The sequence below is a fragment of the Hydra viridissima genome, unplaced genomic scaffold (genome assembly GCF_058129835.1).
Source record: "Hydra viridissima isolate aposymbiotic clone 2 unplaced genomic scaffold, HvirCarnegie_v1 scaffold_7, whole genome shotgun sequence".
Classification (NCBI taxonomy): domain Eukaryota; kingdom Metazoa; phylum Cnidaria; class Hydrozoa; order Anthoathecata; family Hydridae; genus Hydra; species Hydra viridissima.
The window spans coordinates 9,751,698-9,764,101 of NW_028324306.1; the positions used below are offsets into that span (position 1 = coordinate 9,751,698).

At 28.3% G+C, this 12,404-nt stretch overlaps 2 protein-coding genes and 1 pseudogene across 2 annotated transcripts in view; 1 reads left to right on the forward strand and 2 right to left on the reverse strand.

The window, feature by feature from the left end:
* Positions 1–12,404, forward strand: part of LOC145184574 (VPS35 endosomal protein-sorting factor-like) — a 44,812-nt gene that overhangs the window by 6,280 nt on the left and 26,128 nt on the right. Inside the window, exons 8-14 of the mRNA XM_090092299.1 lie at positions 1,870–1,929; positions 2,146–2,230; positions 11,070–11,244; positions 11,654–11,701; positions 11,784–11,877; positions 11,983–12,060; positions 12,153–12,192. Coding sequence (XP_089948425.1) covers positions 1,870–1,929; positions 2,146–2,230; positions 11,070–11,244; positions 11,654–11,701; positions 11,784–11,877; positions 11,983–12,060; positions 12,153–12,192 — 580 coding nt within the window. The remainder of the gene's footprint in view (positions 1–1,869; positions 1,930–2,145; positions 2,231–11,069; positions 11,245–11,653; positions 11,702–11,783; positions 11,878–11,982; positions 12,061–12,152; positions 12,193–12,404) is intronic.
* Positions 6,327–6,890, reverse strand: LOC149886065 (uncharacterized; annotated as a pseudogene).
* Positions 6,734–8,577, reverse strand: LOC149886066 (uncharacterized). The gene has a single exon (XM_090092311.1). It carries the CDS (start codon positions 7,928–7,930, stop codon positions 7,568–7,570), a length of 363 nt encoding a protein of 120 aa, XP_089948437.1. The 5' UTR covers positions 7,931–8,577; the 3' UTR covers positions 6,734–7,567.

Sequence of the window (12,404 nt, forward strand, 5' to 3'; positions counted from 1 at the left end):
GGAGGGGAACGGGGAATATTTTTCTTTTTTTTTTTTTTTTTCTTTTTGATTTCTCTATACCATTCCATGCATTGATAAGAACATCTCTGTAAAGCTGGTTGCAAAGCAGTAGTCTTGGGTGGTGTGTTATTTCCTTGACTTTTTTTTGACAGTAAAACCACCATCTCAACTGAACCACTTTCCTTAAAATACAATAATTTAAAGATTGTTGGTAAATGCTACAATTAAATGTCTTGATAGATAAGATGTCTTCAATTATATTTCTATTTGTCTAAAAATCCATTTCTTTGATGAATTACAAATCTTGTGAAAGAGTTGCATGTAATAGAATTTTTAGTTGATGATTGTCAGTATGTGTCAGATGTCAGTGTACTAAGAGCAGCATCTTTTGTAGCTCAAAATATGTTTCACTTTGTTTTTCTGTATTAAAGTCAAAATAAATTTCCTAGAATCTTATCCATCAAAAGTTATTAGAGCCCTTTATTTAATTAGGTTTTTTACTATTAGATACCATTTGAACTGCAGATATTTAAATAGTTAAATGTAAATTGGACTTTTTTGGTAGATGTAATTGATATTTCCTTCCAGCAAAAGTTTTGCATCAAAAATTAGAAAATTTTGATCTGATACTGTACATACTGTGCATTATGAGCTAAATTATTTTGCAAATGAGAATCAAAGAAACGATATATAGTATTGATAGCATGAGTATCAAAAGAAATAATGGTTTCAGAGAATCTTACTCTCCATGTATCATTCCTAGACAATTCAACAGCTTCTTTAAGTTCTTCACCTATTTAATCATTTATTCTATTTGAAACAGTACTTTCTTTATCACAAAAAAGGAGTTATTGAATTGTTGCATTTTATCTTTTATTCCCATCTTCTTCTTATCATAAAAATCTTCTACAATAAAATAACATTAAAGTATTAATTAAAATTGTTTTCAATGAAAATAGCTTTATTTCTGGTTCTCATTGCTTTAGAAATGGCCACCTGACATATTCATTTCACCTCGGTTTTCTGAAAATTCTATTTTAAAACAATATTCTAGGATTAGATTTCCAACAGAATATTTTTTGACATATCAAAATGTACTTACATTCATTCTCATATTATTCTCTACTAAATATTAGATATGTCAAAATATACATTTATCTTGATGTAAAAAAATTATGCAGAGTATGTTTTCTGCAATCTTTCAAGTATTTGACATTATAAAAAAGCTGGTAGCAAAAATACATTTTACATAGAGCTATACTTCTAAGTAAAATGTATTTGTACAAACATTAAACAAAACAAAATACAAAATTAAGCTATTTCTGCTGCCAGTGTAGACTTACTGTTCCATGTAAAGTTGAATAAAAAAGTTTCAACTGCAATAATAATAAATCAAAGTTAAAATCCTATCAAATTGTCAAGTTAACCTTAGCATAACTTTTTATCATTCAGGGGTGAAATTCTATAACGACTTCTTGTTGTATATGAGGCACCTGGAAAATAGTATAGAGTTAAAATATTCCTACTTTATTATTAGTCTAACAGCTTTTAATTTTTTAAAATATATTTTACTAAATCTATACTCATTTTTTAGATGCTTGTTTTTTCTTACTTTAAAACGTGATTGTCTTTTACACAGGACAAATACTGATAGCATTGTTAATTTATTTATTCCAAGAATTAGATACCATTAAAAAATTTGAACGAAGTCACATTATTAAACAGACATTTTTATATATGATATATTTTTTAAAATGCAGATATAATTTTTGATCCAAGGCAGTTAAATTTAATAAATGTGCATAATATTTACAATGTTATAAAGTTCTATTTTTCATAAGAATACCAATAAATTTTTAATTTTTTTAGACTTTACTTTCTGCATGGAAATCTGAGCAGCGTGTGAAATCACTGAAGATAGCTATACAAGTTTATTTTTAAAATAGTTCTTGTTTTTTAAGGAGTCATTATTATTCATTCATGTATTGAAACAGATATTTTTGTTTGATGATCTTAACTTTCTGCCATGATTCAAGAGTTATGCAGCAATAGTTAATAGAAAATAGAAATATACACTGAGGAATATTTTGTGAAAAGCTACAATTAAATTTTGGTCATGAATGGTTTTGTTAAAATCATTTTTAGTGTGCAAAACTCTTGGGCGACACAGAAGTTATTTTGTTCTATCCAAGCAAATTTGTTCTTATTACAGATATTCTGGATAACTTTGGTAAGAAATTTTAAAATTATATAAAATCAAGTATGCCAGGAATAATGCATTACAAATTACAAAACTACAATCATTCTTTTCTAATATCAGAGGATTAATTTACCTCAGTTACAATAATATTTTTGTTATATTAGAGCTACCTTTAAATATAAACTATGGCAGATAAGTTAACAAGCTACTCTTTATAGGTAGCTTTAAAGAGTTTGAGTTGAATCATTAAACTTACACCCAGGGCTGTAGAATCAGATGTACCAGAGTATAACCACCTTCTGCATCCAGATGTTAGCATAGTGATTTAAATGCATACAAACAAAAATTTTAGTTTATAGATAATACTAATAGCATTACTGCAATTAGTAATTTACAATTTCCTACAATTGATTTGATTTAAAGTTAAAATAGTTGCCCAACAATAATTGCATAGAGTGCTTTCACTACTTTCAGTAATTGATTTGACTTCAACTACCTTTAATCAAACTAAATCAAGTCAAGAACCAACATTAGTAACTAGATAATTTATTATAGACAAAGTAATTGTAACAATGACTACAGAAAAGTTTAAGAAAAGTATTAATAATTTTTATAAGTTGTGGTTTTGATAAAATTAAAGTAGTTTTAAAAAGCAATATACCATAAACCTTTTCACAACCAGTATTTGTAGCCCTTAATGGAAGTATGGCTAGAAAAGTTGTAGTTTCATTAGATAAAGAAAGTGTGGGAAAATTAATATTGGGTGATACTCAAAAAAGAAAGAAGAAATAAGCTTAAAATGTTGACTTATGTCTCTCAAAATGGCTGCCTGTACTCATTACAGGGTTAAATATTTTTTGTTAAATAAATAATTTAAATATTTTGCCATTAATGCTAGATATGTTGATGACAACAATAAAATAAATACACACACTGGGAGTATAAGACACTAAGGTGCATCTCACTTGTGATTTTTAACAAAAAAAAAAAAGGTTTTAAATGATGTTGGGAATAAAAACGAACAGATGAATTGTAACAAATAATGCTTCAAATATGATAAACACAGTAGAAAAAATGAATAAATTTGTTAATGAAAAAAATGATGAAAATAAAGAAAGATCAGAAATTGAAGTTGAACAGTTTGAACTTCACAAAGCTTTAGTTCCTGTCAGTCATTCTTAGGCAATAATTGCAGAGCATCCAGGGGAAGTACATACATGATGGTCAAGCATATATTGATTAGCAAAGATATCTTGAAGATGTTGAGAATGAAAATTTTTTTTATTAAATGCCAGTGGAGCCAGGCACAAGAATTAGAAGCTTTCATCTTAAACCAGTTTGAAGTTTCAAGCTGAGTATTTTTCCTGGTGACTTCTTGATGGAGTGGAAAACTTTATACGAGTTCATCAACCTTAGTGGACTGCTGATAGAATTGTATCTTCAATGAAGAAAAAGAAGAGACTCTTGCTGCAGGATAAACTATTACTAGCAGCAATATCCATAGATTTAATAAACAGAATTTTGCTGAACAGTGAGCATGTTATAACAGAAAAAGAAGAACTTTATAATCTTTGCTTTCTCATGAAAATTTTGAGTCTCAGGATGATAGAGCTATTTCAGAATCTTAATCACCCTTGGCTTTTAAAGAAGCTGTAGATAGTTAAATGTTCAGCAGTGTCACCACTTAAGGTGAAGATCCTCAGGAACTTGTTAAAATAGTAATGATTAAATTTCAGCAAGATTTAAAAAATGTGTGTAAGTGATTGAAGTGACAGTAGAAAAAGTAATTTCTGTTTATCTGGAGTTAATTAGAAATGCTGCTATTAACAGCTACACACCCAAGTCAGTGCTGATAGACTAGATTAAACTTTTTACTCTGTGTACTCTACAATTGTTGTACAAGCTTTATGGCACATAAAAAAAAAAAAGTTTTACAGTACACTGAAACAGGTTTTCTACCAAAGGAGCTTAGGAAAAAGTTTTTTAGCTTTTGCAACAGGAAATTTGAAATAGGAAGTTATTAGAAACTAACTAGTACTTTTTATTAAGTATTTTTGCTTAATTTGATTCAGTCTAGTATAATCATTAATTTTCTTATCAGCTTGACAGCCATTTGCTTGCTATAGTAATATTACTGTACTATTACCATAGTAGTGTAATGTAGCAAAAAATTTTTACATTTTTTATAAAATTTATATTCCACTTATTCTTCTATAGTTATTCAAAGCTTTTATTTAGTAATGAATGAAAGTTAATAACTTTTTGATTTTAAGAATTGAGACAATAAATATATGAAAGAGCATTATTGAATTTTTTATTCTGTGAGTGTGATTTATCATTTATATATTATCAAAGGCTTTTACTAGTGCCAAAGTCATTCAATTTTATAGGTAGCTTGTAGCTACTATTACTAGGCTGCTAGCTACACTCCCCAGGTTAGTGTATTAATTAATTTGATTCTGTCTGTGATCACCACTGACTGGTTTGATTATTAACTAAGTACCTCAGTCCTCATTGGCTTGCTTATAAAAGACAAGTAATGATAATGCCATGTGGTACTAGCTACAGGTTATAATGTATTTACATTAATATGATGTGTATCTGCAAATGCAGATTTGGTTACTAACTATAGGCTACCTGAGCATAACTTATTTGAAAAAGCCACTGTGGCATATGGTATCTAGCTACAAATTATGGTTTAACAAAATTAAAGAAATATCTTTTTTAGTAATAAATGTTCTGTAAATAGCAATCTATCATTTTAGAAAGTTTTATTTAGTAATATGTACCATAAATTTACATATTTGATTTTTATATAACATTGGAAAGAGCTTTAAATTAGTATTACAATGGTGAAAATTTCATAGCAAATGAATAATTCTGCAAAAGGTTATGCACGTTTAAGTAAGAAATTTTCATATGAAGGATTGCTTAAGAAAACTGCGACCAACATAAAAACATTGCACAATATTTTGCTGCTGTTATGTTTTCATTCAATGTAATGCTTTAATAAAAAAAGTTACTATGTTAAAAAAAATTGTTAGTATTTTAATTAATTTATCATATTGATTAAAATAATAAAATATTTTTTATAATGAATTAAAAATTAATAATAAAGATTTATAAATTAATATGATAAATATCGTGGATACAAGCGTAATAATAACCTCTATGTAATTATAATATTATATTAGGCTTTATGTAATTATAATATTACACATTATTAAGCTTGTAATATGTAATACGTTAATATGTAATGAATAGGCGTATTCAATTACTGTATATTATTTTATGCTGTGTATAGTGTGTATATTATATACCCAGCTTTCTAGAAAGTCAAAAGTGAACTAACTTTCAACATGCTCTGATAAAACCTTGCAATAATAAACAAAATAAAATATATCTGGTATGCCCTAGGGTAAAAATAAATCAAAATAAGTTAACTCCTGATGCATACACATTTTACCATTAAAACATCAATAGAAGTAAGTGGATCCCTTAATGTTTGCTTTAACAAATCCTCACAAAAATATCTAAAATAAAATAGATATATAAAAATGGCAATGAAAAAATATAGATCTATTCATAGACTAGTGGATTAGGGGATAGGTCATAGGCATTAGGGGATGGCAGGTGCCATATGTTCAGGTAATACTGATTTGTTAAAATTACTAAACACCAGCATCTTTTCTAGTTAATGCATCAGCATCCAAGTAAATATTGGATGTCAATAACTACCCCACTTCCTGAAATAAGATCTGATATGTAAAAATAATGAATGAGAGAAATAAAAATCACTTCATAACTTTACAAAAAAAATTGAAAAAGCTGGGGAGAGCATAATATATACAATAACTTAAATTATTGTTGTATATATCTTGGCTGTTAATGTCAGTATCATGCCACATATGGCATATATTTTTTCCAACAGCAATACCATTGAGAATGTCTTCAGTATCTGCAGCCGCATCAAGTTTCTAATACTTTTTCTACTTTTCTTCTCTCTTTGTCCTCCTTAATTTGAATCATTTTAGCCATGCATTTATTCAACTCCACCTTCATTTCTTCATGGTAATATATATGTTTGCTAAGCACTTTTTTCAGGCTGAGGAGATGGACCAAGTTATCAATTTATTTTAAATATCAGTCGGTTTTTTAGAAAGGAAATCAGTTGTCCTATTTTTGCATGTGCAAATTTTTTGATGACAATAAACAAAGCGTGGCATTACAAGCTTTCTACTTTGCAGCGTAAAACATACCTACAAGTTCTTCAGAGTCAATCTTATGAGGTTGTGCTGATAGTGTCAAGGACTTCAATTGATCAGCTGAGGTCATGTTGAACTGTCGCTCATACTGACGGCCAATAAAACTAATGATAGCATTAAGGCAGCTGGCTAATGTGCCTCTCATTTCCTCAGTCCTTGAGAAAAAGTCAATTATTGAATTAAAAACTAGATCATTGAGATCACCACCAAAAAAGTCTATTTTTCTGTGAATAAGAGAATGGGCCATTATGCTGCTTTCAACCATTGCATTTTGAACATCTTTAACAACTTGAATGCCAGACAAGTAGTCCATGACCTGATGCAACATAGAAATTTTTCATCCAAGGACAACTCAGTAGCTTTCCAATTAATACTAGACACACATCTCACAGATACCTTAAATTAAATATAATGTAATATGCCATGAAGTATATGATAAGGTCATTATTATTTGTCTTGGAACAAATAACTTCTCAGTCCTCCACACAAAACTACTCCAAAAAACAGAAAACTTTGAAGTTTGTGGAATTGATGGATCAAAACTCCACATGCATGAAAAAGGATGTCCAGTCTATTTCCTCTATTGCGTGGTATTAATCTTCTGGCCAGTCCTTGGTTGTCCAAAAAGTTAACAAAGCCTTTTGGATCACTTTATAAAAAAAAATTATCAGCAAGTGTGGTCATGCAAAGAACTTGTTTGTAAATTTGAAACAAGTATGTTGCTGAACAATTTTTTATGTTCAGAATATTATTCAAAATCATAATTTTATTAGCAAAACAATATTAGAGTAATAATATGATAAATAGTTTATTTACCTTTACCTTTATTTATTTATTTACCTTTGCTGTACTTGTAACGGAGTTTATTGAGCTGAACAACAATGTTTGCTGCAAAGCAATCTCTACCAAAAAGTTTACAAGGCTTTAAATGATGACTTTGCAAGCAGTGATGATTGTGTCTAAGGGGTGAAGGTGACACTTCAGTTCATTTAATTATTTCTGCCAAAAAAGTGTTTAACTTTGTTATCACTGCCTGTTTCACTGCCATTTTGTCACTTATTGTGTTAGCTATGTTGCCAATAATAGTGCTTTGTACATCAGTTTATTGTTTCTGGTAATAGTCACTATACATCTTAGCAAGATTATCCACAGACTTTGTAATATGACTCATATAGTCATAAGCTGTACCTCCAGCAAGTTGATCAATGACTAGAACCATACGTAAAGATGTAGTTGTTAAGTGCAAATTATTTACATGAACCTCCTCCTGGGTTGTATCATCAAAACCAAGTGTCAAATTTTTTGTTAAGAATGCCATCTCAGCAGTCTGGAGTTCTGAAATAACACCTAGCTCACGCATCATTTGCTCCCCAGTTGTGTGATGTGGAATGTCCAGTGTGTTCTCCAGTTTTATGAAGATGTTGTGGCACACAGTGAGTAGGAGCTTAACATGCCCGCTTGTCATAGATTTCTGCTCTAATATTGGATGAGAAGACTTTCTTATACCTGGTATTTTTTAGTTTTTGCTGCATTTGTTCTATTTTCTCCTGTAACATAAGCATGTCATTCTGAAGGGCATAAAACTTTGCATTCTTTTCAGCAATTTGTTGGCATAAGATGATTTCTTCATTAGACAGCTTTGTTTAGGCAAATTCTAGCTCTTAAACGAAAATTTGCAATTTGAAGCTTATTTAACTGTTAGTTTTAACATTGGAGTTTTAGTTTATTCCTCAAACTTCTAATTGTCTTGTCTTTGGGAGCGATAGTCTCATTGAGATGTTTAAATCTTGCCCTTACCTTAACCTTACATCCTCTCTATGCTTTGATAGCAATTTCACTAGCCAAAATACTTAACTGTCGTTTTAAGACTTTTGTTCTAGGAGACAACTGGTTAGCTCTTAACCTAGATAATGATGGTCTTGAATAAGATAAAGATAAAACACTTATGCGTTTAAGAGATGAGGTAACTGAGAAAGATGAAATAGTGTTACTTGAATTTGGGGTTGATTGTAATGACTGTAATGATATTTTTTTGCTGCACCATGAATCACACACATTATTTTTGGGTCCCATGATACTTTAAAATGTTAAATATAATTATTTTTAAAAAAAAAAAAATTTTTTTAACAGAATGTTTACATATTTCTGTTTAAGACAAAAACACATGAATTGCTTGATAAGATAACAAAAGTGCACATAATTATTATTTGATAATAATTATGAGCAGTTTTATCATAATAAATGTTATTTGCATGCTAAACTTTTTTCTTTAAAAAAAAATGACCATATGATGCATCATATAATGCACACCATCCAATACCTCATTCACTTATAATCATCATAAAAAATTTATCATAATAAATTATCAATAAATCAAAGTATAAAGTTAAACTATTAAACAATAGCGTATTACAAAAATAATGTGGTATTAATTAATAATATTAAACAATAACAATAAAATATATTTTATTATGATAGTTTTGATAATTACAATATTATAATAATCATGTGCCAATGGATTATTATGAGCAAATCAGAGGTGCATCATATGGATACTTTTTTTCAAGTTATTAAGCTATTATGATGATATTCGTTCTTGTTTTTAAAGAAATTGGCTATAATAATTATTTTATTCTATTTCATTTTATTAGAAAATTATTGCGAGGGCTGGCCCCCCATCCCCCATAATATTGCAAAAAATGTTAAGCAAAGGTACCTATTCTGCTACAAAAAATTAGGAGTCTGCTACATATTTTTCAATGAAATTTTGTATACACATAAAATTTAAAAAAAGAATCAACATACCTTTGATATCAATTTTATATCTGAACTACAACGAAGTTTTTCAGAACAGTAAATTCAATAATAGCAGTTGTAACTGCAAAAAAACAAACAAACACAAGAATGAGTTTTAACTATTCTACTTTTTAAAAAATAAATATGTTGATATAAAATTCTAAAAAATAACACAACAAAATGCACTCTTACAACACATACACCATGCACGCAATGATAAAATGGTCACAGATTTTGATTACAAAATTGGTGCCATACTTGGACGGATACGCACATACCTTTTGTATATGTAGATATGTATGTATATATGTGACCACCTTTTGCTTTAATAATGGCTTTACATATTTTTTTGGATATTTTTCAACAAGTTTTTGAAGTTTTTCTATTTGAAGATTGTTCCATATAGTTTGTAAATATTGCCACATATGAAATTCACTTGATGGTCAGATTACTTTGAGTTGACAATCAAGCTCATCCTATAGCAGTTCAATTAGATTGATATTGGGTGATTGAAATGGCCACTCAAGTAGTAAAAACTAAATGTTTTTGTTTATTTACTAAATGAAGGAGAGGTTTTTTTTGCAGCAATTCTTCCAAATTGGCCTTTTTTGAGGAATCAAAGTGTCACTGTTGAAACTGATATAGGGTTCAGTAGTGATATATTGATATCAGTTGCAATATGAGATGCAGTTTTGAATTGATCTTAATTGCCTATATTCAAAATTTGGCGATCATCATGTTTATTTGTTTATGGTGGTCTGCCAGAACATTTTCTATCAATATTTGATCTAGTTTGATGGTATCAAATCAAACATCCTTGCACTCCTGCTTCTGAAAAATTTTAAAACTCTGCAAATTCACAATTTGATTTGCCAGTCTGTTTCAGAATAACAATCTGGGCTCTTTTCTCAATCAATATTTATGTAGTTGGTGCCATTTTTCAACTAAAAAATGTAATTTAAAGTAAGAAAGATAGATAATAAAAAAATAAAATTAGTTTCAGTATTGTTGTAACATACTTCCTAATAAACTGACATAAACTGACATTTTACATGTCTCATAAACGTACTGAAATAGTAATCATGTATTACCAATAAAAATCATTAATTTAAATTCCAATAAAACTGAAATTAAGATGCACATTAAAGTAACAGAAATTAAGCTTTTTTTTAAAAAATTCTTTTTTTTCACATATTTTGACAATTTAAAATTAAATTGATACTTGAAAATTTGAAAACTAACTAAAGGCATTTTGTGTTAAATATGTACTGTATGATTGAGAAAAATTACAATAACAACATAAAAATCTTTTTTCAAGCTCTTGCAAACTTTTGAACGGTAGTTTGTGTGTGTATTTATGTATGTATGTATGTATGTATGTATGTATGTATGTATGTATGTATGTATGTATGTATGTATGTATGTATGTATGTATGTATGTATGTATGTATGTATGTAATGTAATGTATGTATGTATGTATGTATGTATGTATGTATGTATGTATGTATGTATGTGTGTATGTGTGTATGTATGTATGTATGTATGTATGTATGTATGTATGTATGTATGTATGTATGTATGTATGTATGTATGTATGTATGTATGTATGTATGTATGTATGTATGTATGTATGTATGTATGTATGTATGTATGTATGTATGTGTGTATGTATGTATGTATGTATGTATGTATGTATAAATATATACAAATTTGAAATCATAAATCGATTTATCTGAAAAATGTATTGACAATGTGCTCAAGAATTTTTATTTTGTGACAAAAATTTGGTGTTCAAAAATATTTCTAGGTCGTCTTGTATTTGAAAGGATTCGTGATAAATCTGTGACATATACTGCTGGAAGCAACATACCAAAAGCGCTTTCTAATAATTTCACTCCTGAGGAGGTTCCTGTTTCAGCAAAAGAAACATGTCAAAACTGGTTTTACAAAGTTGCCTCAATACGAGAATTGATTCCTAGATTGTATCTTTTTAAAATATTGCTACTAAAGTTAATTTTCATAACAAAAAAAAATTTTTTTTTTTAATGGAGAAAATTTATTTTTATTTTTTATACATTTACAGAAACAAACTAATCTTATAAAATTGAAATCTTGTCTTTTTATCAAGGGTTTATTTAGAAAATATCAGAAGGGGGATTTATTTATATACTTTTAAGTCTTTCAAATTTAAATTGTCAAACTGACCAATCTACTTTTCAAGGAGCTAAAACCAGGATAATCATTTTATGTATGTCATAAATAATAACATAATAAAATATTGGTAACATAATTAGGATGTGTTTTTAGTTGCATCTGTGTGTTTAAGTATACTTATTAAAATGTATATTTTAGTATAAATATGAACCTTAACAGGTTGTAATACCATCTAAGGTATGTGGAAATGGCAATAATGAAGTGCTATAGTTTTTTAACAGCTGGGTATGATATTAGTGTAAGATAAAAAATAAAAAAAATTTTTGTTAGCTTCTAAGATTTAATAAATTCCGTTTTTTAAATTTAGTGAATATGCTCAGGCCCTTTTTCGGTTAGCTCATCAAGTTCGTGGGATTGCTGATCCATTGGTGGCAGTTTATGCAAGGGCATATCTTTGTCGAGTAATAGTTTTTGTAAACTTTTTTTTTTTTTTTTTGTTAAAATTTTTTAGTTAAAGGTGAACAGATTTATATTCATATTTTTTCCTTTCTTTTCATGTTTTTTAGGTTGGAGTTCTTGTAGCTCCTACTGTCAAAGATCATTTGAACCCATGTTGGATAGATTTTCTAAATTCTTATAAGCAGGTAATTTTTTTTATTTACATGTATATTTTGTAAAACCTTTTACCCCTGATATATTTATATTATCTTACTAATCTAACCTTTGTAAAATTTAGTTGACGCGACCTAATGTGCAAGATAAAATACAGAATCTTGGTGAGAAGTTAAATTTTTTTTTTATTATTAGTTAGCAATATAATATGTCACCTTTCAACAATACTAGTTGTTTTATTAATGATTATTACAAAAAGAAATGCAATCTTATTACAAAAAGAAATTATTACAAAAAGAAATCAAGAGCAAAATTTATGTTAAGAGCAGTAAGTTAAAGGTTTTGAAGGGAAAATTATGAAAAGTTATAAAATAAG

Bases quoted from the DNA above. Each gene is read 5' to 3' on its own strand.
- LOC149886066 (XM_090092311.1), bottom strand. From the start codon at position 7,930: ATGACAAGCGGGCATGTTAAGCTCCTACTCACTGTGTGCCACAACATC.